This window comes from Hirundo rustica, chromosome 15, assembly GCF_015227805.2.
Source record: "Hirundo rustica isolate bHirRus1 chromosome 15, bHirRus1.pri.v3, whole genome shotgun sequence".
NCBI classification, from domain to species: Eukaryota; Metazoa; Chordata; class Aves; order Passeriformes; family Hirundinidae; genus Hirundo; species Hirundo rustica.
In genome coordinates, this window is record NC_053464.1 from 1,393,840 (window position 1) to 1,418,275 (window position 24,436).

At 50.6% G+C, this 24,436-nt stretch overlaps 1 protein-coding gene across 5 annotated transcripts in view; it reads right to left on the reverse strand.

Annotated features, from left to right (window-relative positions):
* SEC14L5 (SEC14 like lipid binding 5) overlaps positions 1-24,436 on the reverse strand; it is a 40,032-nt gene that overhangs the window by 6,379 nt on the left and 9,217 nt on the right. For all 5 annotated transcript variants that reach the window (XM_040078901.1, XM_040078900.1, XM_040078898.1 and 2 more), the window contains 11 exons: positions 13,333-13,482; positions 13,092-13,223; positions 10,874-11,002; positions 10,058-10,268; positions 8,152-8,264; positions 3,372-3,561; positions 2,992-3,080; positions 2,532-2,602; positions 1,732-1,903; positions 998-1,132; positions 519-656 (listed from right to left, as the gene is read on the reverse strand). In XM_040078901.1, coding sequence (XP_039934835.1) covers positions 519-656; positions 998-1,132; positions 1,732-1,903; positions 2,532-2,602; positions 2,992-3,080; positions 3,372-3,561; positions 8,152-8,264; positions 10,058-10,268; positions 10,874-11,002; positions 13,092-13,223; positions 13,333-13,482 — 1,530 coding nt within the window. The remainder of the gene's footprint in view (positions 1-518; positions 657-997; positions 1,133-1,731; positions 1,904-2,531; positions 2,603-2,991; positions 3,081-3,371; positions 3,562-8,151; positions 8,265-10,057; positions 10,269-10,873; positions 11,003-13,091; positions 13,224-13,332; positions 13,483-24,436) is intronic.

The following is a 24,436-nucleotide window of genomic DNA, read 5'->3' on the forward strand; positions in this document are numbered from 1 at the left end:
TTGTAAATGAGTTGTTCTAGGAAAACCTCAGTGGAACTGCGGCACAAAGCAGGACACAGCCAAGAGCCAAATCAGAGTCACTCCCCATCAGAGAGGCCAGAAGACTGATTTGACACTTAATTGCTCTTTTTTGGGACATGCTGCTTCCTGGTGACTCCTATCAAGCAGCTCCCAGCACACACCTTCCTTTATCACCCCATGACTGTCCCAGCTCCGCCGCTGGGAACGGGAGCTGACCTGTCAGAAGGGAAACTGAGTGGCCTTTACTTCTCTCATGAGGAGGGGGAGAAGGAAGAGACTGGACCTTACAGAAAATCAGGCCATAGTAGAGATAAGAGACACTGCTGCTCAAACTGCTGTTCTGAGCTCCCACACTTCCAGCTGTTCCCTTCCAGGAACAGCAGCTGCTGCCGAGCCCTCTCCTGCTCCCTCTGCGGGAGCCCTCGGCTGCTGCAGGCAGCCCCAGCAGAGGGGACACGTCCCTGTCCCAGCCCAGCACCCCAAGCTGTGCTCTGTACCTCGTGTGGGGCTCCTCTGAGGACGCTTGCAGAGTGGTAGATGGTTTCTGTCCACAGGCGGATGTGATCCGAGTTCTCCGTCTCGTCCTCGGTTTGGTACAGGGACTTGGGGACGAGTCCCCCCTCTGAGACCGTGCACTGCAATGGCCACACGGACAAACAGCAGGGTCAGGATGCTCCAGAGTGACCCAGGAACAGCTGCTGGCCCTCACACACCATCAGCTGGGCCACATCTGCACCGTGGCTCTCAGTTCACTGCACCTCCCACGGTTTGTGCGAGCTCCCTGTGGAGAGCTGCCCTCCTTGCTCTGGGATCCCAGGGCAGCAGCACCACACAGGGGGCAGTGCCCCGTGCCCAGAGCAGCGGGATGCTGGCCAGCACACAGGCTAACCCTTCCAGAAGGCAGTGGAAGGCCAGCGTGTGAGGAAGAGGCAATCAGCTCCAGATTGCACCTGCACTGAGAAGGGAGCAAACCCACCATGCAGTCTCCTCCCAGGAAGTCTGGGATCACGTCCTTGTCCACATAGTCCACCAGCCCTCCTGAGCCCTGGTAGTTGTTGCCGCTGTAGATGAGGAACTTCTGCCGTGTGTTCTCATTGATAAAGGGGCTGACCTGAAAGACAGCAGGACGTGGCTGTCACTGAGGGCAGCTGGAGACACCGAGACATCTCACAACGACGCTTTGGGCTCCAGCCTGGACCGTCTCAGCACTGTGAAGAATGTCAGAGCTCTGAGGCACTGCCCAAAGAGAGGGATTACAAATGGAAAATGTTCTCTCTCTCTGTATCATCGTCTCACAACTGCTTCATGTAGAGGAGCCTGCAGCCACTGCCTCACCTACAAACCTCACCAGAAATGTAACAGCCACATTCTCCCGTTGCCAGAGCAGTCAGCAAGCACCAGGCAGAACCAGATTCATTATTTACTATTTACTACCCTTCAGTGTCCTAAAGCATGAGATTAAAAGGTATCTGTCTTTCCCCATCTATACGAAAGCCCACCAAGTTTGGGTGGAATGGGGCATTCCCATTCAGGTTTCTCATCCTGTCCTGGTGGATGGCCGTCACCAGAAGCCAGGGAGGAACCCCATGGCCTGGCTCTGCTGTGGCCTCTTCAGGAGCTCACCACAGGTTGCCTGGAGATTCTCCTGGAGGCTCTCCCTCCCTGCCTGCACAAGTGCCAGTGACCCTGCAGAGCCCAGGTTTCACCCACCAGGGTCCAGAGCACGGGGAAGACCCGTGGTGCTCTCACGATCAGGAGCCTCCCCAGGGTCTCAGGGTAGTTGTCCTCCACCACTTCGATGATCCTGAGCAGGGCCTTCACCCCAGGCCGCCAGAGGTGCCTCATATTGAGCCCTTCCAAGTCCACTAGGCATGTCCAGGATCTAAAACAAACAGGCAGAAGAAGACCTGTCAGAACTTTGGAGTGTGGTGGCTGCTCAGTTTAGGATCCACAGTAGCCCCACAGCCCGAGCAGGACCCGGGGAAGCCAACAAGGGGCACGAGCAGTTCCAATAAAAGCACATCTCCACTCGGGCAGCAAACACCTGAATCCACCTGAGCTCCAGGTTACACAGACACCCAACCCCCAGGGCAAGAACACCTGCCACTCTGGAAGAAGGTGAAGGTATGCAGGCCTATTGCTAAAAATAATGTAAAAATATGTTTTAAATGAAGGTGGAACCTGGAAGACAGGCTCCTGTATTAAAAAAATAAAAAATCCAGAATTTCAAATATGTGGATTAAAATCACCAAGACAGGAAGATTAAATTAATCTGAGATGGATATGAAAGTGATGTAAGGAAGGCTCAATATTTGCTTTCCAATGAAACTGCAGGATCTGTCTGCATTTAAGTCCAACCTATAAATTTATATACATCTGTGCTCCCCACACAGCCCATAACACACGCTGCTGTCTGCACTGTAACCCTAAGGACATCACCCCAAAGCACAGCAGCATCCTCCACCGTGGCAGGGAGTCTGCAAGGACCCAGGAAAACCAATGATACTGACGTGATGGGGCGGCCAAAAATGTTGGTGTTTTCCTCACATCTCTTCTGTCCTTCCTCATTAATGGACAGAACCTGGAACCAAAGACAGCGCAGACAGGGATTAGCCTGAGTATGGCTGAGGAACCAGGCTGGCCTGGAGATCTTCTTTTAAAAAATACAGAAAGCAGAAGGCGGGGATATTGGGCAGGAATTGTTCCCTGGGAGGGTGGGCAGGGCCTGGCACAGGGTGCCCAGAGCAGCTGTGGCTGCCCCTGGATCCCTGGCAGTGCCCAAGGCCAGGCTGGACACTGGGGCTTGGAGCAGCCTGGGACAGTGGGAGGTGTCTCTGTCCACAGCAGGGGTGGGATGGGATGAGCTTTAAGGTCCCTTCCCACCCAAACCATTCCAGGATTCCTGATGCACCATTCCAAGACTTCCCAAGACCCTGAGGGGAACAGGTGACACACAAAGGCACAACTCACATGTCTCAGCAGGGATTCCTCTCCCAGGGCCTTCACCAAACCCTTGGTGTCCATCTGGCCAAGGCGGAGGATGTAGAGCGGCCGCCCATCTTCAAAACAAAGGGTTCAGAGAGGGCAGCACTTTAGTCCCCCAGGCTATCACTCTCCTACCTTTTTAAAAAGTCACATTAAATATTTCAAAAGGATAAAAATCTCTGCCAAAAGCAACCTTTTCAGAGATCCTGATCTGTGCAGAGGAAATACAATTCCAGGGAAGCGGAGTGGCTACTCACAGGCACTGGACTGCTTTGTTAATGTTAAAATTGTCAATACAGCTTTCTTCAACGTCCCAGGTCACCGGTGAGGTGCCAGAACCCCTTGTGCCAGGGGCAGCTCCTCACCTTTGTCCTGGTAGTGCCAGCCCCCGGTGTAGTACTCCTCCAGCAGGGCTGGGGGTCTCCAGGACTGCAGGATGAAATCCACCTGGTACTGCTTGCGCCAGGCCAGCGACTGGCACAGCATCTCCCGCGCTTTGTCGATGTTGAAGTCACGGGCGCGCAGGAACCGCAGGATGTGCTCATCCTTGGGGATCTGCGAGAAGAGAAAGTCCCAGGATCAGGACTGGAACGTTCCATTTGGCCTGCAGAGGAGGCTGCACGGTCTACACCATTTTTTAATCTCTTAAAAGAAGACAGCAAACATTAAACTTCCCTTCCACCTCCTTCCCTCCGTAGCTAACCCAGCTGGAAGCAGCAGAGGGTGCCAGGAGCACAAAAGAAGGGACCAGCTCACAGACTGTGGGAAGCCCATTTCCAGGAGCCCCAGCAAACCCCAGGCTGGCTGATGCTTCCCTTGGCTGGTTATCCACAAGAACCTCCAAAATACTGTGTGAAAGTCAGGGAGCTGCCAAGTTCACCTGCCCAGGGCAAATCAGCCCAGGATGGCAACAGGTAACAAAGAGCCGCAGGTAACACACTGACCACACCAGGCACTGGAGGGGAACCACAACTGTGCAGCCTGGAAGATGCCACCAGTACCAATTCCAGCTCTTGTGCAGGCCCTGCTGCTGGTGTTTGAACAAGAAAGCTGTTGAGTGCTTCCAAGGGCTTCCCTGCCCCATCACACCACAATAACTCTTGATCCAAATCAACTGAGACTACAACAAACCCTCTCCTGATCGCTCACCCCAGCACCAGCAGCATCCTCACATCACAGGCACAAAAGCTTTCCAAACCAAGACTGCAGACTGGCTTATTCCAACCTCCTTCCAGATCCTTCCACATCTGCCATGTTCTCTTCAGCTGAAGAATCAAAGAAAACTTGGCAGGAACGCCAAGCAGCAGGAATTAACAACGAACCTGACGGATTCCACAGAAGTGCCAGATCTGACCAAGAGCCTGTCAGCTGCAAATCCAACTGGATTAAAGCAGCATGTGCTGCTGCATTCCCAGTCCCTCACTCCAACTTCCCCAAAAGTGCTTGGCCTCATTCTCTACAAGTTTCCATTAAAAAATTCCAGCTCTGTGGAGCAGGAATTGTCTCTTCCAGGGCATTCATATTGTGCTAGCAAACCCCAAGCACTCCCAGCCCTGCTGGGACACAAACCCTCATGTTCAGGAGTCAAAGCTCCTTTGTTTGTCCACTGCCACACACAGGGAAACAGAAAGCTGGGTAGAAAGCAAGGCTGGCAGCTGTGTCAGGAGGGAGCAAGCTCGGATTCACAAGCAGGAGATGGCACAAATTGACTCACCTAAAGAAGGGGCAGAGTTCAGGCAGCCTAAATCAATCCTAAAGGATTGGTTAGGAGCAGGGGAGAGATTAAAACTGCTTCTAACACTGCATCTGTGCGTCCTGGAAAGGAGAGCGCAGCTGTCCCAAAGATGATCTCGTGAGTATTTAGAGGAATTCAGTATCACAGCAAATTTAAAGCCAGCAGAGCGTTCATCAGACAATTCAGGTTTGTGTTCCTGCTGCTCAGAGGCAGCCACCACTCATCAGACCCAGCCCAGACACCCGCAGGAGCCCCTGGATCTCTGCAGGAGAGGGGACAGCTGATGGAAGATTTGATACTTTCCCTGTTTCCATGCCCCTTGCATGGCTGCAGGCAAGAGGCAAATCCAGCACTCCTGTTTGGACCAAAGGCAGGAAGCTCCAAGATGACTTATTCCACAGTGGAATTAGTCTTTTATCCTTGTCCAACCAAAGCAGTAACTCCCACATGCAAGAAAACGAAGGTTTCATTTCAGCCTGCTTTTATACTCACAGGTGAAACTGCTGCACTCTCCTGCATGGTGCAAAGCCTTGGACAGAGCTTTAAGTTGCTGCAATTTTAACACCATTTGCACTTTGTTCCTTCAAATCCTCAGATTTTTTAAGCAACAACATATCTGATTGTAAAGGTAAGGTCTGCTTTGGAAGGAACAGGGAAGAGATAGTGAAATAGGACAGAGGACAAAAATAAGAAGGGCCATTTTCCAAGAAACAGGAGATCTATTTTTTGATAATTTCTGACAGAGAAATAAGGCCAGCCCTGCTCCGAATTAAAAGAACAGATTGTCACAGCAAGGTAAGAGTCTCTCCAGGGAAAACCCCAGCCTTGCAGGGTAAGCTCCTGATTTTGGCCTGCCCTGTCAGGGAACCAGGAGAAGCAAACAGCCCAGCAGTCAGGGGGTTCAAGAAGAAGTTTCAGTAGCCAGCACCTCCCTTCCTGTGTGCCCACGTCCTCCTGGGGAGAAGGCTCACCAAGGCCACCCAAAGGCCAGAGGCAGCTCCCCCTGTCCCTGGAGATCAGGATCCAGCTGCACCTTCCCAAGGCTCCCAGCACAAGGGGACAAGGGCTGCTGCTCCCTGCCCCGCTCCAGGCACCCCAGGGGCACTTGTTCCGCATTCTGCCCGTGCGCTCTCACTTTTTCCCTCTCCAGCTTCCATTCCCCAGCCTCTGACATGGAGAGGGGAGAACCAAACTGTGGGTTGATACTTTTCAACCTCAACTTCGGTGGTGCCTGTTGCAGCTGAAAGCAGGATCCTTGCAGGCCACACCAGGGACAAAGCCTCCCTGTCTTTGGGATGTCCTCCCATCCAGGACCCACTGGGTGAGGTATCTCCTCCCCCAATGGATCCCACACCATTTTTCATTGTTCAGGTGTCCATGAAAAGCCCCCTGACCTCTGTCTCAGAGCACAGTTACACCTGGGGACTGATCCCTGCCTGTCCACCTGTGCAGTGCCTCTCCTCTGACCAGAGGAAGACTCACAGGCGGACACAGATCAAAAGCAGTTTCCAGCAGAGCCCCTTTTCTTGGTGAAGCAGCTCCTGCTCACAGAGCTCACTCACCACCCCCTGGCTGGCTGGGAACCCAGCCCCAGCTCTTTCCTCACAGGCAGAGTGCCACAGTGACAGGAGAGCAGCTGCCAGGGAGGTGTCACAGCCCGTCAGGGGGCCCTTTGCTACATCAGGTGTGTATATATACACAATATATTATGTATCATACACATATTCCTGTAGTTTTCCTGCCTCCAGCAGCCACCACCCCTCTGGTCCAAGTTATCCAAGCTGCTGTTGATGCCACCCTGCACCAGTGGCCTTGGCCAGCTTTGGCAGGTATTTGGTGGTGGGGATTTATCAGCTTTTACAATTCCAACAGCACTGCTGGTGTCTGCAGCTTATCAGCTGCTGGGAGCCTCTCACACTGCCCCAACACCTCCTGTTCTCTTCAGACTGAGGTTTTATGGGAGCTGTTTCTCCATCCACACTCCTGGGTACCAACAAAACCCACGTGCCTGCTCACACACGAGCCAGCTTCAGGAGTTCAACAGCAGCAGAACCATAGCACTAAATCTTTCTTACACTGTATTTCTAGCGAGGTGATTCACATTCATTTTTCCAAGAAAAAACAGCATTCTAAATAATGTTCAGACTCCTTGTATGCAGAGGAGACAAGCTCAGCTCTGAGACATACAGCACAGCATGCAGGACTGCCAAAGCTCCTTGTAAGCAGCAGTCTCTCTTGGAAAGGCCAGGTAGAGAAAAAGGAATGAAAATCTTCCCAAACCCAGGAATGCAGAGTACCTCACCCAACCCATCCTGACTGAGCTGATTCCTTCTAAGCCAGGAAGCTTTTACTGTTGAAACCTCATCCAGCTGATTTCTGCTCCCAAGGGGGATCACTTGCTCCTCTTCCTAAGCACCCTTTATCACTCAGCCCACCCAACTACTCTCTCTGGTACTATCCTTGGTCCTTCTTTCCTTCCCTCCTAATCCCCCTCCATCAGGAAATCTGGAGTTAAACTCCTCTTGAGGCATTCAAGCTGCTCTAGACCCATTCTTTTCCCAGCCACGTACCAGTTACGCTGCTGGTCTGACAGAGACTTTCCTTTAACCAAAAGGAGGCCAGGTAGCTGCTGGACATTCCAGCAGAGCAGAGACTGTCCCCCAGTGCCTGTGCTGCTTCTCAGGGAAAAGTCAGAGAGCCACAGAATCTCCTTGAGTGGGAATGGACCCACAGGGATCATCCACTCCATCCCCTGGCCCTGCACAGACCCCCAACAATCCCACCCTGGGCACCCCTGGCAGCGCTGTCCAAACACTCCTGCAGCTCTGGCAGCCTCAGGGCTGTGCCCATTCCCTGGGGAGCCTGGGCAGTGCCAGCACCCTCTGGGGGAAGAACCTCTTCTTGATTTCCAGCCTAAACCTCCCCTGGCACAGCTCCAGCCATTTCCTGTCCCTGTCACAGAGCAGAGATCAGAGCTGTCCCTCCTCTGCCCCTTAGGATGAAGCTGCAGCCCTGGTGAGCTCTGTGCTCCCTCTCCTCTTCCCCAGCTGAACAAACCAAGTGTCCTCAGCCTCTCCTCCTGTGGCTTCCCCTCGAGACCCTTCCCCATCCTCACATCCCTGCCCTTGGACACTTTCTGACAGCTTTAGATCCTTCTGATGTTGTGGTGCCCAGGACTAGAGGTGAGGCCACTCTGGCACAGAGCAGAGCAGGACAGTGTCCGCAGGACACGGCGACCCTTGGGGCTGCCAGAGCTGACTCACGTCCAGCTCAACATCGACCAGGACCCCCAGGTCCCTTCCTGTGGTGTCCCACTGCAGCTTCTCCTGCCCCAGAGTGTGTGTGGATCCAGGGTTTCCCATCCCAGCTGGGGATCCCCCCAGATGCCCCTCTGTGCCAGCCCTACCCACCTTTCCCTTGTGAGTCTCCTGGAGCCACTGGCGCAGGCGGATCAGGCAGCTCTCCTGCAGCGGGGTGAGCTGGCCCAGGTAGCGCTCGATGTAATCAGCATCCAGTTTGTCAGCTGGAGGGAGGAAACAACAACTCAGAGCAGAGTGGCACAGCCAGGAGGGAGGTGAGCAGTTATTTCTACACTTTGGGCTCCCTATGATTTACGTGGGAATTGCTCAGAAGCCTCACTCCAGCAGCCTGAGGGAGGGAGGGAAGGAGGTAGGGAGGGATACTGTCCTGGTGATTGGGGCACGAGGCCACAGGCAGCACGTGCTGCATCACAGCTGGATCACTCCACCAAAAATCCATTCAGCCCTGAACTGCTCCAGCAGGAGCTTTGAAAGATCTGTCATGAGCTCTGGCCCTCAGCTCACCAACCGCTCCAAGACCTGGGCACTTCCATCTCCACATGTCCCAAATCTCACGCACGACTGCAGTGACAAGTGGCTCGCTGGAAAACCAAGCCATTATTCTGCCCAGGGACACCAGGGACAAAGGGAGAACAACAGCACATTTCTGACAGCTCGGAGGCTTTTGGCAGGAGGAGAGGTCCTGTGCACACCAAGCAGCTCAAGGCTCCTCCGGCTCAGAGACAAAGGACAAGGGCTTGGTGACTGCCAGCACCGAGGGACACGGGGATGTGCCAGCACCGAGGGACACGGGGATGTGCCAGCACCGAGGGACACGGGGATGTGCCAGCCCCGAGGGACACGGGGATGTGCCAGCCCCGAGGGACACGGGGATGTGCCAGCCCCGAGGGACACGGGGATGTGCCAGCCCCGAGGGACACGGGGATGTGCCAGCACCGAGGGACACGGGGATGTGCCACCCAGGGCTTGCAGCTGCCAGCCAGCAGAACAGGGCAGCCAAGGGGAAGCAGCCCAGGCAGCAGCTGGAGTGGAAGACACAGCGAGCAGGGCTGGGGACACCTCAGAGCTGGCTCTTTGTCAGCCACAAGGTTCTCAGTGGATGTCAGCACCTACAGGAGGCCTGGACAGCCACAGGATAAGCAGGATAACACAGAAATTGCATTTGGAAGTGAGACATCCCGTGGAACCCCTAGAGCTAGCAAGGTGGGGAGCAGGCCCAGGGAAGCTGATCCTGTCCTGAACAGGAACATGGGCAGAAAAATAACAGCCACTCTCCTGCTAGATGGGACCCACCACTCTGAGGGCAATGTTAATCTCAAACATTTCTCCTAATCAGCTTCTCTGCAGGTTCCTATCTTTTTCCAGAAAAGCCGAGAATATCAGGTGAGAGCAGAACTACTGATGTTTCCAAATTCCAAGCTTTTTCCCTAGTTACACTCAGCAAAACAAGTGCTGCCTTTCCTTCTCAGGAATGACAACAACTGTTTCTATTACAACAGCTCTGGATTCAAAGGTCCCTCCTATTTCTTTTTGCCAGAGAAGTATTTTATTTAGTCTAGAAGATATCCTCAGACCAACACAAGGAAAGATGAAGTTTGATTCAGACATTTTGTGGGAAAAATGCATTAGGAGACATTCCTCAAATTTGTCTTGGCTTGATACAGGGTCAAAAACCATCCAAACCTGTCCCCAAGAATATTAATTTGGGAACAGATAAAATATTTAATTCCAGCATACTGAAGACACCTTCTCCTTCTCTAAAGTATAAAATACCTTAAAGGGCTGATCAAACCTATTTTTTTTCTAAGCTCCGAAACATACTGCCTACACAGCTGCTTTGTTTTAGGGGCAAAAAAAAAAAGTTCCATTGCTTATTTTTCTTGAAAAAAGAAAATAGCTTTCCCTCCTCCTCCCCCACACTCCAGATGAAAAACCTGATGCCAAGAGCAATGAAAATGAGCTTCTTGGTGAGTGCTGCTGCCCGGGCAGTGCCTACCGTCAGGGCTGGCGGGCTCTGGGGGCGGGCAGGGGCTGGCAGCCGGCTCCCTGCTGGTGCCAGCAGCCCCAGAATCCAGCGGGATGTCACCAGGGGCCCGTCCCGCAGCCGGGGCTCGCTCATCCTTGGCCGCGGGAGGGCTCCAGCGAGGGATGAACGTGATCCCTTGGGAGATCAGCTCCTTCAGGTAGTGCTCAATCACCTCCTTGCCCTGAAGGGAAAAAGCTCTCATTAGGAAAAAGCCTCCTCCAGAGCCAGCAAGGCACAGGAGTTTCCTCAGGACAGATGATTAATGCTGCTAAGGATAAACAGAGGGGAAATCTCTCCTTTCATTCCCATGATCCTGTCAAAAAACCTCCAGTCTGAAAGCCCCCAGTGAATGATGAATTGCAATAATGGCCTGGCAAACCCCGGTCCGTGGCTGCAGCTGAGTTTCTAACACCTTCACCCCATCCTCCTGCTCCCAAACACAATTAGCTGCCCTGTTCCTCTGCAGCCCAGAGCCACCGACCCAAGCCAAGCTCTGGAGACACAGGGGGTGATGTTCACCCAGAACTTTCCCTTTCTGCACAAGAAGAGTGTCCTCAGTGTCCGAGGAGCCCAGAGCACCCAGCGCCCTCCTGCTGTGGCACGCAGCCCGCTCCATCCCTGCACACACGCGCTGCAGCCGGCACATCGCTCTGCGCTCCTCGCACGCTGCCCTTTGCTGACCGAGGGATTTCAGAGCCACGAGCAAGGGCACAAACACTGGGTGTGTTTACAGAGAGGCACAGAGAGGACCTGCTGAGTTCTGGCAGCCAGGGAAGCACACCTTACCCGTTTGATGTTGGAGGTGTACTGCTTCATGGCGATTTTTTCCACGGTGCTTTCAAAGCCAAAAAAGGATTTGATGTCGAGGGAGGCCGACTGCTCAAAGCACGTCCACTCCTCGTTCTCAGGGTGAACCTGCAGCCAGAGGAGCACACAGGAGGGATGGGGGCAGATGGCTCATGGCCCTGGCACCACCCTGGCTGTGAAACCTCCACAGCTACAGAGAGGGGGCAGAGGAGGCACTGCCAGACCTGCACTGACCAGGTTCACTCCCATTGTGAGAACCCATCGTAAACTGGGCATCCAGACTTTTGCGAGCCCAACGTTCCTCACGTGCACAAGGAAATCACGATTTAAACCCATCCCCGTCCCAGCAGACCTGAACTGCAGTGGCAAAAGCTGCACAAAAATGGCAGTGGAACTGCCCACTTGAAACCGTCATGTCAAGGTCTCTTTATGGAAAGGCCTTGTGGAACCTGCAATTAAAACTCCTACACCTGCAAAGAAGGAAAATGCAAACCAGATTTCTTTTTTAGTTTTGGATGGGAGACTCAGCCACTAACATCAGCCTTCTCCCCAAAACACTGGGAACATGGCAGAGCAGGGAGTTTCCCCCCTCTTCAGCTCAGCACACACCTTCCCCTTATTTCCCCTCTGTTGCTCTTACATATGGTAGGATCTTTTCCTCTTTTAAACTTAACCCTTTCCTGGGAAGGCGCTGCCTTCTCTCTGCAGGTGCTGCTGTTCACAAACCGACAGGAAAGAAAAACAACTCCAGCCCCCACACAAAGATACCATAAAAGACAAATTCCCTGGGGAAATATTAAGCCACTGCAGGAGCAGGATCATATTTCTCCAAGTTGTCTCAGAGTACACCGCAGAAAAGGAAAGATGAGAATAAACCTGCTTCCGGTGCACTCTGGCAGGGAAAAGGGAACTGGTAAAAATAGAGCAGGGAACCATCTTGAGGATGCAGCCAGCAGCTCCCACCCTGTTCCCCTCAAAGATCAGATGCTGATGTTTCCTTCCTAAGGACACAGCCAAAATCAGCAAGTGTAACAATCCCAGAGTTGACCTGGGAGCATTTCAGACCTGTCAGTGCCATTGACAATGATGGAAGTTTGATTTACAGCAGTTTTTAGGAAACCTCATGCAACCACCAAGGGATCTCTGGCTCAGGAATACCCTCACCATCCAAAATGTTCAGTTTTTCCGCTCCTCTTGCCTGAAGCTCCTCACAGCCTGCTTACTCCCAAGAAGCTGAGCTGCTGTCCAGTTGCCAAAAGGGCAGGTAAGTAACAGGATCTGGACATTTGTGTAAGGAACAACAAACAGGATCTGATTGCTTCCAGAAGAAGCTGAAGTTATTTCATGGTGACTGGGCCCTCAGAGCCCCATTCCAGGAAAACAGCACAGAAACAGCCACAAAGGGAGACAGCCCAGGCCACAAATAAGGCTCAAGTCCTTTCTCCAAATCTTTAGAACATGAAAATAACAACGAACAAGGTGCTAAAACTTTCACTTATCTGTGAGCAAAATTAATTGCCAGACTTCACTCAGCTCCTTATAATAATGAATAGTAAGGGATTAATTCTAGATATCCAGATTTATAGATATGCCCAAGCTCTAGATGTTTTTCTTAGCCTGGATTTCAATCGAAAAGAAACTGAGGGAATTCCAGCAGCTCTGGAGCACCAATTCTGTTTTCCACTTTCACTCCAAGCAGGGAATCACAATCAACCTGAAGAAGCTTCTCAAGCCCTATGAAATCACAGAATGGTTTGGATGGACAAATCACACACAGAATCACTAGGTTGGAAGAGACTTTAAGATCATTGAGACCTTAAAAAGCCATCTCATCCCACCCCCTGCCATGTGCAGGGACACCTTCCACTGCCCCAGGCTGCTCCAAGCCCCAGTGTCCAACCTGGCCTGGGACGCTTCCAGGGATCCAGGGGCAGTAACAGCTTCTCTGGGTACCCTGTGCTGGGCCCCCCACACCCTCACAGGCAAGAATTCCTCCCCAATGTCCAATTTGTCCATGGGAAGCCATTCCCCCTTGTCTTGTCTCTCCAGACCTTTCCTCCAAAGCAACCAAACAAGCCCAGGACCCTTTCCAGCCCCAGAGTCTCTATCACAGCCCAGCGGTGCCGGGGTGCTCAAACCCATTCAGGCACCTTCCCCCTGAGTGTGTGTGCACAGCCAGGCACAGCAGAGCTCTCACTGAGTAGCTGCAGGTCTCCCTGACCACCACACGGTTGGCAAAGGTCTCGTTGTGGGCTTCGATGCGGAGGGTTCTCTCTCTCCAGTTCACTGTGTTCTTCTGGATGAAGAAGACATACTCTACCCCTGCAATCTGAAGGGGAGGGAGGACACACAGAGAGAAAAGAGTGACTTTAGGAGCCTTTATCTATCTGAGCCAGCCAACAAAATCCAGGCCTCTCTGCTCCCAAGGTTCCACCTGCCTTCTTCAGCAGCCTGGGAGCATCCACGTTCAGCTTGCAGCTCCGCTCAATGACATGGATGGCTCCATCCTCACTCTTAGACTCGTGCAGGATTTCACTCCCCAGGAAGACTGGGATCTCTGGGCATGTAGGAAAGCGCTTCTCGTAGGCCTAGAAGTGAAAATAAAGTAAATTTCAGCTTCTGGGTAAATCAATTTTAACTCTTTCTGAATTAATTCATTCCCTTACAGTAGAAGTCCAATAAAACGGAGGCCCCTGAGCCCCTGGAGCTGGCCCCAGTTTTCTCAGAGGTGAAGTTAAAGCAGAGCAGGTACAAGCAGGGACAGCACCATGTCAGTCACCAGCCAAGCATGTCCTAACATAACTTCTCCTACACATGTGAAATAGAAACAGAATCCTGTTGTTGAAGAATACTAGGAAGGGAATCATCACTTCAACATCAGGAAAGTTCCTGGTCACTTCCTAACTAGCAAAAGCAATCAGCTCTGCTGATTTCTGCTGGCTAAAGACTTGAATTTTATAATCTCTGGGTCAATGCCGTCTGTAGGAAGCCTTAAAACATGATGTGCCAAACAGTTCTTGTTGCCCTAAACTATCAAGGGTAAGACCACCAATTATGGGCTACTCACTTTGCCTCAATTTATCCATTTCTAAAACATCTCTGTCCTGGCTCTGCAATCTTCCCTGTTCTAATTAGCACATCCCTCTGAGAAGCCCTTTCTCCAAAGCTTCTGCAGCAGCTCCAGCAGAAATCCAGTCTTCCCTGGCACTCGCAGTGAAGCTAACTTGCATGAACAGCACCTACTGCTGCTGTTCCTTCCCATACTTCTTCACCTCTTATTACATTCTAAGATGTTTGCAGGATGGAATGTTTTCCTCGGATTTCTGAAAAACCTCTTGCACGTTGCGTTGCCGTTGCAAATACGTGGTAGCTGAACAAGCTACACAAAATTCCCTTGCAGCTGTTCCAGGAGGAGAACCTGTGCTCTCCTTCCACCAGGCTCTCAGAGCTCCACATTCCCATCCTAAGATGCTTTTGCCATCCTTCCAAGGCAATTCCTCTAGGAACTGCTGTCATCTTCCCATCTTCCAGAAGACACCACCATTTTATACAGCACAGAAAAATAAAAACATTCATGAGCTCTCTGCCCCACAAGCAAACACGGATGCGCTGATGCTGGAGCTGGGCTGTCAGCTCCCCGTTAGCACAGCAATGCAAAGCCTGGATGCCCCTGCACAGACTCATGTCCCCTGCTCCCAAAATAGCCCAGGCACTTAAGGACACATTCCGTATCCCCTGCTCCCGGACCTCTGGACGGGAAAGCAGAGTTATTTCAGATTATCGTGTTGCTCCAGTGTCAGGAGGGAAGTGCAGGCAGCTGCCAGCTGGAGTCCTGGCCAGAACAAAGCATGCAGGTTTGAAACCTTGCTCTCCCAGTCCCTCAGCACCGTCCTGCTTGCTTTGCCACACTTCTCTGAGAACTTCTCCCATGTTCTTCTACCTGTGCTTTTCACTGCTCATCACAGGAATAACAAAACCAGTTTAGATAAATCCCAAATTCCCATGGTAAGTGACTGTTCCCAACACAGATCCACCTGGCTCCAGCCAACAGAAGCACACTCACTGCATTAAGCACTTTATTTGTTAGGATGGGAGTTCACGGATCTGTGTCAGGCACTGCCACAGGACGCTCCCAGCCGTCCTCTCCTGGTGCCCTTTGCTCCTGGGCAGGAGGGCTGCACACCTCAGTACCTGCTCTCCTCCCTGCACTTGCCAGCCCGTTCATCTGCTCAGGCAGAGCCAACACTTCCTACTTGTGCTTCCATCCGCCCTCTCCCAACCCTCCAGACTCCAAACCACCATCCAGGGCTATCCTGAGGCCAAAGCCTTCACCTTGCTGGCCTCTTCTGTTCCAGCACATACAAAATGAACCTCTTCAGACCATCCATTCTAAGTTTCTGGAGTCCCACGTGGTTGGACAGTGCATGCTGAGAACACCCTCAGAGGCCACTGGGATATCAGAATACTGAGCAACTGTTTTTGAGCAGTTTGTCCCATGTCACTCCACACATGTGCCCTTAACACACTTGTAGAAAGCCACTGAAAGCCCTTCCCTGAGAGAATGCTGCCCCAATTAACTCCACAGCAAGGGTGGATGGTTTGATGGGACAATGGAAAAGAATCTTAAACTAAAAGAGGACACATTTAAATCAGATCTTAGGAAGAAATTCTTCCCTGTGAGGGTGGGCAGGCCCTGGCACAGGGTGCCCAGAGCAGCTGTGGCTGCCCCTGGATCCCTGGCAGTGTCCAAGGCCAGGCTGGACACTAGGGCTTGGAGCAGCCCGGGATAGGGGAAGATGTTCCTGCCCATGGCAGGGGGCTAGGACTGGATGGGCTTTTAAGGTCTCTTTCCACCCCAATTATTCTGTAATTCTGCTCTTTCGGTGGTGCAGCTCTGCCAGGAACATTTGAGGGAGTTTCCAGACAAACAAGATCTGTTCTAGTGGGACCAGGACCCTACAAAGGCCTCACTTGGACAGCTTCACCTGTGAGTGCCCCCTCACCACGGAGAGACCACAAGAGCCAGTCTGAAACCACCACTGAATCCAGGTGCCTGTGGCTCCCATCTGAAGGTAAACCACTGGCTCTCAACTCCCAGCTGCTTCTTTCTCCACTAAGTATGGATTTGATCCAGCTGGAAACAGGCTCCCCAACAAAACGTCATTAGATCCAGCAAAACTGAGACCAGGACTAAGAGCACAGCCACTTTTTCAGTCAGCTAAACAACATCTGGAGCAGGAAGAGAGGCCAGGCAGAGGCACATGGCAGTGCACAGCCTGGTGATATAACCGTGACACAAGCCCAAACACATTGCCTAAATAGGGGGAACATTGCCATATTTGAGAAAGAATCCATATCCACATCGATATTAAGTCCTTTGCTAATCTTCTTTGCACGACAGCTCTAAAAATACAGCAGAGAAGATGCCTGAGATCACATGAAGGACAGCTGAAGCCCCACGCTGCAGTCACAGCAAAGCTGTTCCTGGAGCACCCAGACTTCCCATCCCTGCAGGCTGAGCTGAGCAGAGAGCAGCTCATTTCTGCACCCAGCATCCTCTCATCAAAATCATCATCTCTGCAACAGCCCATCGCTGCTCCAACAGGGAAACTGAAGGAGCTTAGAAACACAGAGAAATACTTATTTTTTTTCAAGCCATCACAAGGCTGTTATGTCTCCTTCTCTGGGAATCCTGCAGAGTCCAAGGTGGACAGCAGAACATCCCAGAGAAATGAAAGGCACAGAGTATTTAGAATTAATTGCTTCAATGCTTTGGCTGCCTGCACTCGCTCTTTCAGCTCCTTCCTGCAGGAACTCTGCACTGAGCAGGATACAGGAACTGGGATTTGTCTCTCCCTTCTGTGCCTCTCCTTGCCCAGAAGGAACAACAGCAGTGTTGTGCCAGCACTGGGTGTTAAAGCTCTGCTGTGGGTGTGTACTTCAAACAGACACTGGCATGACTAAAGTCTCCAACAGGATCATATATATATAAAATATATATATATATAAATATAAAAAATTCATGGCGCTGTGAAGCCACTCCCTCCCTTCCTCTACACCCCTGGGATTGAAACCTCGTACCCAAACCAAGCACTCCACAAGAGGTGCTGGCTCAGACCCACCAGCGTCCTTCCCTAAATCATGTTGGTTTTCCCCAGATTTGTGACAGAAGAACTGTTGCAAAAATCAGTGCTTTTGTTGTACTGGACTGTGCCCAACAGTTCAAAGAGTCATTTAAATCTCCGCAGTCCTGAAACCGAAATTACACATTGAATTTCACAATACGGCTGAGTGAAGACAGAGGGACTTGGAATCTGTTTGAACTCATCAAAATCTTTTTCTTAGAGCTACAACCAATTATTTTTGGGTGCATCTAAATGTAAAGAAAAAAAAAGCATTTAGATAAAATTCATTGGAATGAAAAAATTCAACAAAGAAGGAAAAAAAAAAAACCACAAACATACAAGTGAAACAATTTCTAGCTTTAAAGTTAAAACATGCATGAAAGTCAAAAGATCTCAAAGGTTCAATAATGTCGGATTTTTCTTTCACACTGAAGGGAGCCCAAACTAGGATAAGGATATTTCCAACTGGTTACAGTGACCTCTGCATCCCAACAAAGACCCTTTAGCACCACTGAAGCTGACAAATGATTAATTACAAGAAGCAGTCATTAACAGCGATCCACAGGCTGACTGTGAAATCAGCAGAGTGCTCTGACCAAGCTTTTGCCCTGTGATCTCCTGGGAAATGCATCCAAGTGGTTTTACCCGGTCTGGCAAATATCCATCCCAAATGGATTATGGGACCAACACTGAAAAGTGGACATCAGCTTATGAGAAGAGAGCTTGAGAACAATGCAAGAAGCCATGCTTAGAAGTGTTCTAAACTGTTGGTTAAATGCTCAGTAACCAGTACAAACCCCACATCTGCGAGAAGAGAGTACTCCAAAGGTCAGCCAGATGCCAAACGAGAACAGATTATACAAACCCACAAGTGTCAAACCCCCAAAGTGACATTCTAAAGCCTCATAGCCACAGAAAAAAGAGGAAATTACCTTCCTCTATACCCCCTCTGCTCCACCTGCTCAGCCCCTTCCCCTGCAGGGCAGGGGCCCTCTGCAAGTCCTGCACATTGCCAGCTCCAGGGTGTCAGAGATGCTGGCAGTGCCAGAGTGCCCCTCCACTTTAAGAGCAGTGTCACTGCTGTTCCTACAGGCCCCATGGACGTGGCCAGCAGGCAGGAGATTTCTAACAGCTACTCCTGTTTCTCCTTGGCAGGGTTTTCTAGGAAGTGACCTTGAAATCAATTACACCGCAGAGGCCACAGGAATGCACAACAGGGATGTGTAACCACGGAATTACTGCAGGAAACAAAACACCTCAGGCAGCCAAAGCCCCTGCACACCTCCAGGCAGTTCCCTCCAGCCTGCTGGGTCCTGAGTGCTTTCCACGTGCTTCCAGGGGGCAGCTCCTGTTAGATGGGACCTCCAAGAGTACAAAAGCTGGGAGGGGAAATTAAATTGCATTGTGTGGAGCACGATGAAAAGAAACTTAATTGTGATGCACCTGATGTAGACAGAATTTATAGTCAATATTACATGAGTATGTGACAAGGAGAAGACTTCATCCTTGTGCTAAAACACAACTTTTCATGATCAGACAATGTTTAAATCTGTATTAATTAATGAGATTCCTCAAGGTCATGCTACAGCCATGTGCAGGTTGCCAGGAAAAAGGAACCCCTGTGTTCAGAGGAAGGGAAGTGAGGAGGAGGTACGATACCAGAGTTTGAGCTGAAGATGCCCAGATCATCATCCCTTTGAAAAGGGATGAGAAGCAAGATGAAGACACCTCATCACTTTTAAGTAGGAAGAGGATACATTTGGAGCAGCTTTTGAGCAGTTCTAATGATACATAAATATTCCTCTGCAGATTCAGGCCTTCTAGGAAAAAGGAATTTCATCCTGCAGTCCCTCCCACTGCTTGGTCTCAGTGCTAAGGGAACCACAGAGTCTGCACACAGCAGACACAATAATCCACGTGCTTTGAACAGATCAGATACCAGCTTCCCACTAGCCACAAAGTAAGATAAAATATACAAGGAACAATGTGGGAGGGACCAAATGCATATTTAGGGTACAGAAAGGCACTGATTCAGGGAAAAGAGAACTTCATCTCAAAGAAGTGCAGAGTGTGCACAGCAAAAGTCTTTGGGGCCCGAAGGGAAATAAAGAAACACTTCTGTTGGCCAAAGGAAAAAGATTTGCCAGTGAGAAGTGCATGGGACAACAGCACCCAGGCTACAAACATTGACCCAGTGTTATCTCTGCCTGGACTACGGCCAATAATTTGCCTCATGCCTTCAGATTTTGGTGAAAGAAACAATTCAGGGAGCAGCAGCATCTATTGCAATACAGGCACAACTGAGGCCACAGCAGACCCCCTAAAGGCAGGCCCTGCAGTGCAGCTGCACAAAGCCCTCCCGGGAAGCCACCAACGTGCCTGACCTCCTGTCTGCGAAGGAACAATGCCCCATTCAAGCTGCCCTGCTGCAGCCTTCTCGCTCCTCTGCTGGGAGAAGGAACTCTGTGTGGGGCAGCTGGGGTCACCAACAGCACAAGGCTTTGGCCTTTGCAAAAAACTATGGAAGTGACACTTTGTCCAGGAATCACTGCTTGCCACAGCCCAGTGTGGAGAGAGAGAAACCAAAATAGGAAGGCAAGGAAGCAGAGATCTCGTGTGACTAACACCTGAAAGAGCAAAACACAGCAGTCAAATGTCACATCACACATTTACTGCTTGATGATTCACCCCAAAATCAAACAGGCTGGCTCACAAACTCATAGCTACTTGGAAGGTCACTCTGTCATTGCCAGAAGCTGCTGCGAGAATTTATACAAACTGGCCATGATTCAGGGTCAGACTTGGGCAGGTCACTGTGCTCAGCAGTTAGAACAAGCCCATACTGGTTGAGATGTAAAAATTAATTATGATTCTAAATTTTACCACCTCTTTTAGTCCCTGCTGAAGAGTTTATAATTTGTCTTCTGTACCTACACGTTCAGTAGAGAAGGATCTTTTGGTCACTGCCGGAAGATGAGACAAAGGTGATACAGCAGAGCTGGAGGCATCTCCTTGTGCTGTGCCTCTGAACTGGAGCTCCCTTCGGAGCTCAGCCACCCCTGCACCAGCCAGCACCCACCAGATTAAGCTTGAGACACAAGCCATCCTTCAAGGAAATAACCTCCACGCTGCAGCTGGAGAAGGTGAGCAAACCTGTACAGAGCCTTGGAATTAGTGCAAACCTTCTGCAGTCCACACTGGTGCTGCACCATCCCGCCCAGCAAACGGAGCCTGAGCAGTGGCAAAGCAAAGCTCTCAGAGACCTCTGTCAGCCCCACAAAACCCACTGAGCACGATGTGCAGATGCTGCCAGCAGCGCTCCAGAGCTCCCAGTGAATAAGCAGCTCCTCCATCAGTGCCGCCCAGAAGGCAGCTCCTCCATCATCCAGCAGCTGTGACAAACAGCACTCACCAAACACCTTCTACTCGCTCGAGGGCAAACATCCCACACCACGATCCCAGGAGAAATGTCAGCTCTTTCCCAACTACTGCTCCCTCTCAAACCTGCTTCATGCTAATGAAGAGGTGGTGGGGCCCGGGGCTGAGCACCCCAGAGCAGAGCCAGCCCAGCTGACACTCAGAGCATCACTCCCAGGCTCCTGGTGCCAAATGCTGCTCAGCAGGAAGATGATGGGGATATTTTTAGTGTATCTTGACAGCAGAGTTTCAAGCCTTCAAGTCACACTGAAGCATCATGTCTTGAGTCAACACTAGATTATCTCTAAGTGCATAAAATGTTAACCCAGTAGCTTCTGGCAGCCACAGCAAACTCACCTTCCAAACTTGGCAAAAAGTAGGGACGAGGGAAGCTGCCTTCTTTACAATACCTGGCACAGCCCATGGCTGCAGGCAGACCATCCACATCCAAGGAGGAATTGTTGAGTTTTATATACCCAAAAATCTACATATCAATAAAAATCTATAACATATACCTATAATTTATAACAATCAATAACAAATAAAGCAGATCCTGTTCTGCAGGGATTTCTTAACTATTGCTTAGGTTATTATCAGGACATTTCATGTCACGTGTGGCATGGGTTCACCACCAAAGAACACCTGTTTTGAAGTGTTTTTCCCCCTTGCACATTGATTCTCTCTCCATCTCCAAGCAGTACCATTTCAGGCGGGACATAAAAGCTGTGCCATTACCTGCATCACAGCAGCTGCAAAGGAGCTTCCAAGCACTGGACACGCTGCAAAGCTGTTCCCTGTGTCACCTGCAGCCAGCCAGAGACACAGAGAGCAGCAGGATCCTCTCCCCTGGCACTCCTGCAGCTGCTGCACTGAGAGCTCCACTCCAGCCTCCCTGGCTGCTCCACACAGCCCTCTGTGCCCTCGCTGCTGCTTCTGAGGATTCCAGCTGCCAGGAACTGCTCTGCTTCCCTGCAGCAAGCGTTCTCCTGGCTCCAGAGCTCACACTTGAAAGCAGATGCTATGAGCCAGCATCAAATATTTCAGTTAAGATTCTACTCTTTATTTAAAGCCAGGCAGTGACAATACCTCAACAGTGACAACAACCTGGAGCTCCAGATGGGGCTATTCCAGCCTGTAACTACAACTCAGCACTCAGGAACCCCCCAAAGTGTCCTCTGCGGTGCATCAGTGCCGTGGCACCGTCGGACATGGCACCGTAGGTGACCTGAAAAACAATCTGCAGCACTGAGGAAGACAGCAGCAGCCTTTGAGGCCTGGCTGGGCTGTGAACACACACATTGAACTGTCACTCTGAACAAACCCACGGAGCTGATGTGACCCCTGCTAGACATCAGCCCGCTTGTGCCCTGTTCAGCTCTCACACCACTGATCTGTTACCAGCACACCCCGAGCCCTCTGGGTGCTAAGCAGCAAAAGGGGGCTCAGAGGCTCTGTTGCAGGAGCATCATTGCATCAGCCAGTGAAATATCAAACCCTTTAAGACACCACAGCATTAGGGAGGAGAGCACACCCAGCACACTAGGATTTAAGCAGTCTCTTTATACATTCAATCTGCTAAAGGCAACAGGAAGAAGTCATTAAATAAAGCTACTTAAAATCTAAAAACTTTAACATAATGCATGTTGATGCTGAAAAGGAAAGTAAGTTTGAAAAAGTGTATGGGAAGCAGTTCTGCCTGTCAGGACGTGACCTCCAGCATTCAGTTTCTTCTCCTGCAGCTAAGCCTGACAGCCAAAGCAGCAAGGAGCTGTTTTCAATTAGCCTGCATCCACAAACCTCCTAGCACTGGTTACACAAAAGACCTTTGGGATGGTTGTGAAATGAGTGATGCATTTTGATTTTAGCTGTCCTGCATGGTGACTCTTGCACGTAACCCTGGGCCAGATCCTCAGCTGCTGGAAAGGAGCAAAAGCTTTGCCAGTGTGCAAACAGCACAGAGAAGGCTGACAACTGAGGGACAGCAGTGAGGAGCGCTGCCAAATCCAGTGACAACCACCACAACTGCTCCTGAGGGTCAGGCACAAGAGAAAGACATCTCACATTGGGACCATGGATGCTTGCTTTCCAGGGGTATGACCCTGTGTACAGGATGGGAGGGCAAAGATGATGGAGAAGGAATATTTCTGCTGCTTACTTCATGAAAAGTAAGTTCTAACTTGAAATAAACTTGTAGCATTTGTAGCCTGAACTGAATTTGTCACTCAGCTCATTAGAACCTCTGACACTCAAACTATACTGAGCTGAAGCAGAACCATCCACTGTTAACTTCCTACTTTGTCTTATCTGTGAAATAAACTGCAGATTAACTAAATGCAAAGCATTAGAGACCTACAAATCTGGAGACAGACTTTGCATGAGGGCATGGAGTGACGGGACAAAGGGGAATGATTTCACCCTGCCACAGGGCAGGGCTGGATGGGAGATTGGGCAGGAATTGTTCCCTGGGAGGGTATTGGGGGCCTGGCACAGGGTGCCCAGAGCAGCTGTGGCTGCCCCTGGATCCCTGGCAGTGCCCAAGGCCAGGCTGGACATTGGGGTTTGGAGCAACCTGGGCTGGTGGAAGGTGTCCCTGCTCACAACAGGGATGGGATGAGATGGGCCTTAAGGTCCCTCCCCACCCAAAGTGTTCTGTGATTCAAAGAACACTGAATTGCCACTAAAACCAGAAGAGTCAGGAAGCTGCTTGGAAGTGCAGGCCAGGAGCTCAGATGCTGCACCTTTCACTTGCAGAGCCAGGCATGAGACTCCTGAGCTGCCACAGATCTATCAGAGACTCTGAGTGATGAGAGGAGAAAACCCCCACACTAAACAGGCACCCCAGAGAAGCCACCCCCACCCAAATTCTTGCTGCAGGAGCAGAATTGCCCTGGCCTGATGAGCAGCACTCAGCCAGCACAGAAACACACCCCAAGGCTCCTCACATGTGTGTGTGTGTGTGTGCGTGCAACGCTGGGCCTCTCAGCTGCACAGATATGTGTCAGCACATGCCGTGGGCAGCACCAAGAAATGAGGTCAAGCAGAAAGCAGCACTGACTCACATCAGGCACATGTGGGGCTCCACAGCAGTTTTGTCTTAAGCACAAAATACAGCTGCACAGGCGATGGGAGCTGATGCTCCTGCAAACCTCCCAATGCCTGATCCTTGTTCTTGCTTCCAAAACCACGACTTATTTTTATATAGTAGTGCAGAAAGATCCCTCTCTTGCTGCAGAAACCATAAACTGCTCTTAGAGGTGAGCTGAAGATGAAGTGCACTGTGGCAAGACAGCAAATCACTGACAAGTGTTGTCAGAGATTTCCCATTTGCAGCACTAATGCAGCAGCTGAAGTTATCCATCACATACAGAAGACCCTGTAAGGACTCTGGGGGGTTATTCCCAACCTGTAGCTATAGGGATCTAACCCTGTAAATCCAAAAGTGTGTGAAAATGGCCAAAGTCAACCGTGAGCGTGAAGGGCTGAGGCACATCTAAAAGTAACAGGAACACAACTCCCTACCGCATTCAAAGCCGAAACCCTGCAGCTGCAGCTATCTCATCTAACCGAATAACTCATTGCAAATACCATTAAATATGCAATATCGCTCTCAGCTGTTTCCTGCATGTTGGACTCGCTCACCCAAACCAAATTCTCATCCTCAATACCCCACAGAAGGCTCACAAATATTTCCATCACTCATGTGTGGCAGAGGTACCTATCCTTTTGGATTTTTCATTCATTATAATATTTTTTAAAAACCCCTTTTAGCTTTCCAACTACAACAGAAAGAAAATGAAAAGTAATTTGTGTCACCCTGGTTTTTCTGAGTTTTTTAAAGCCTTTTGATTGTTCATAAAATGGAGTCAGACTTTTAGCTACTGTACAATATTAGGAGCAGTTTCTGCTCTTTCTCACACATGTAATATAAACAAATAGTTTGTTTTTCATTCTCTGTCCTTTGTTTGCACATTTCTAACCTGAAAACAATTGTAACTGACAG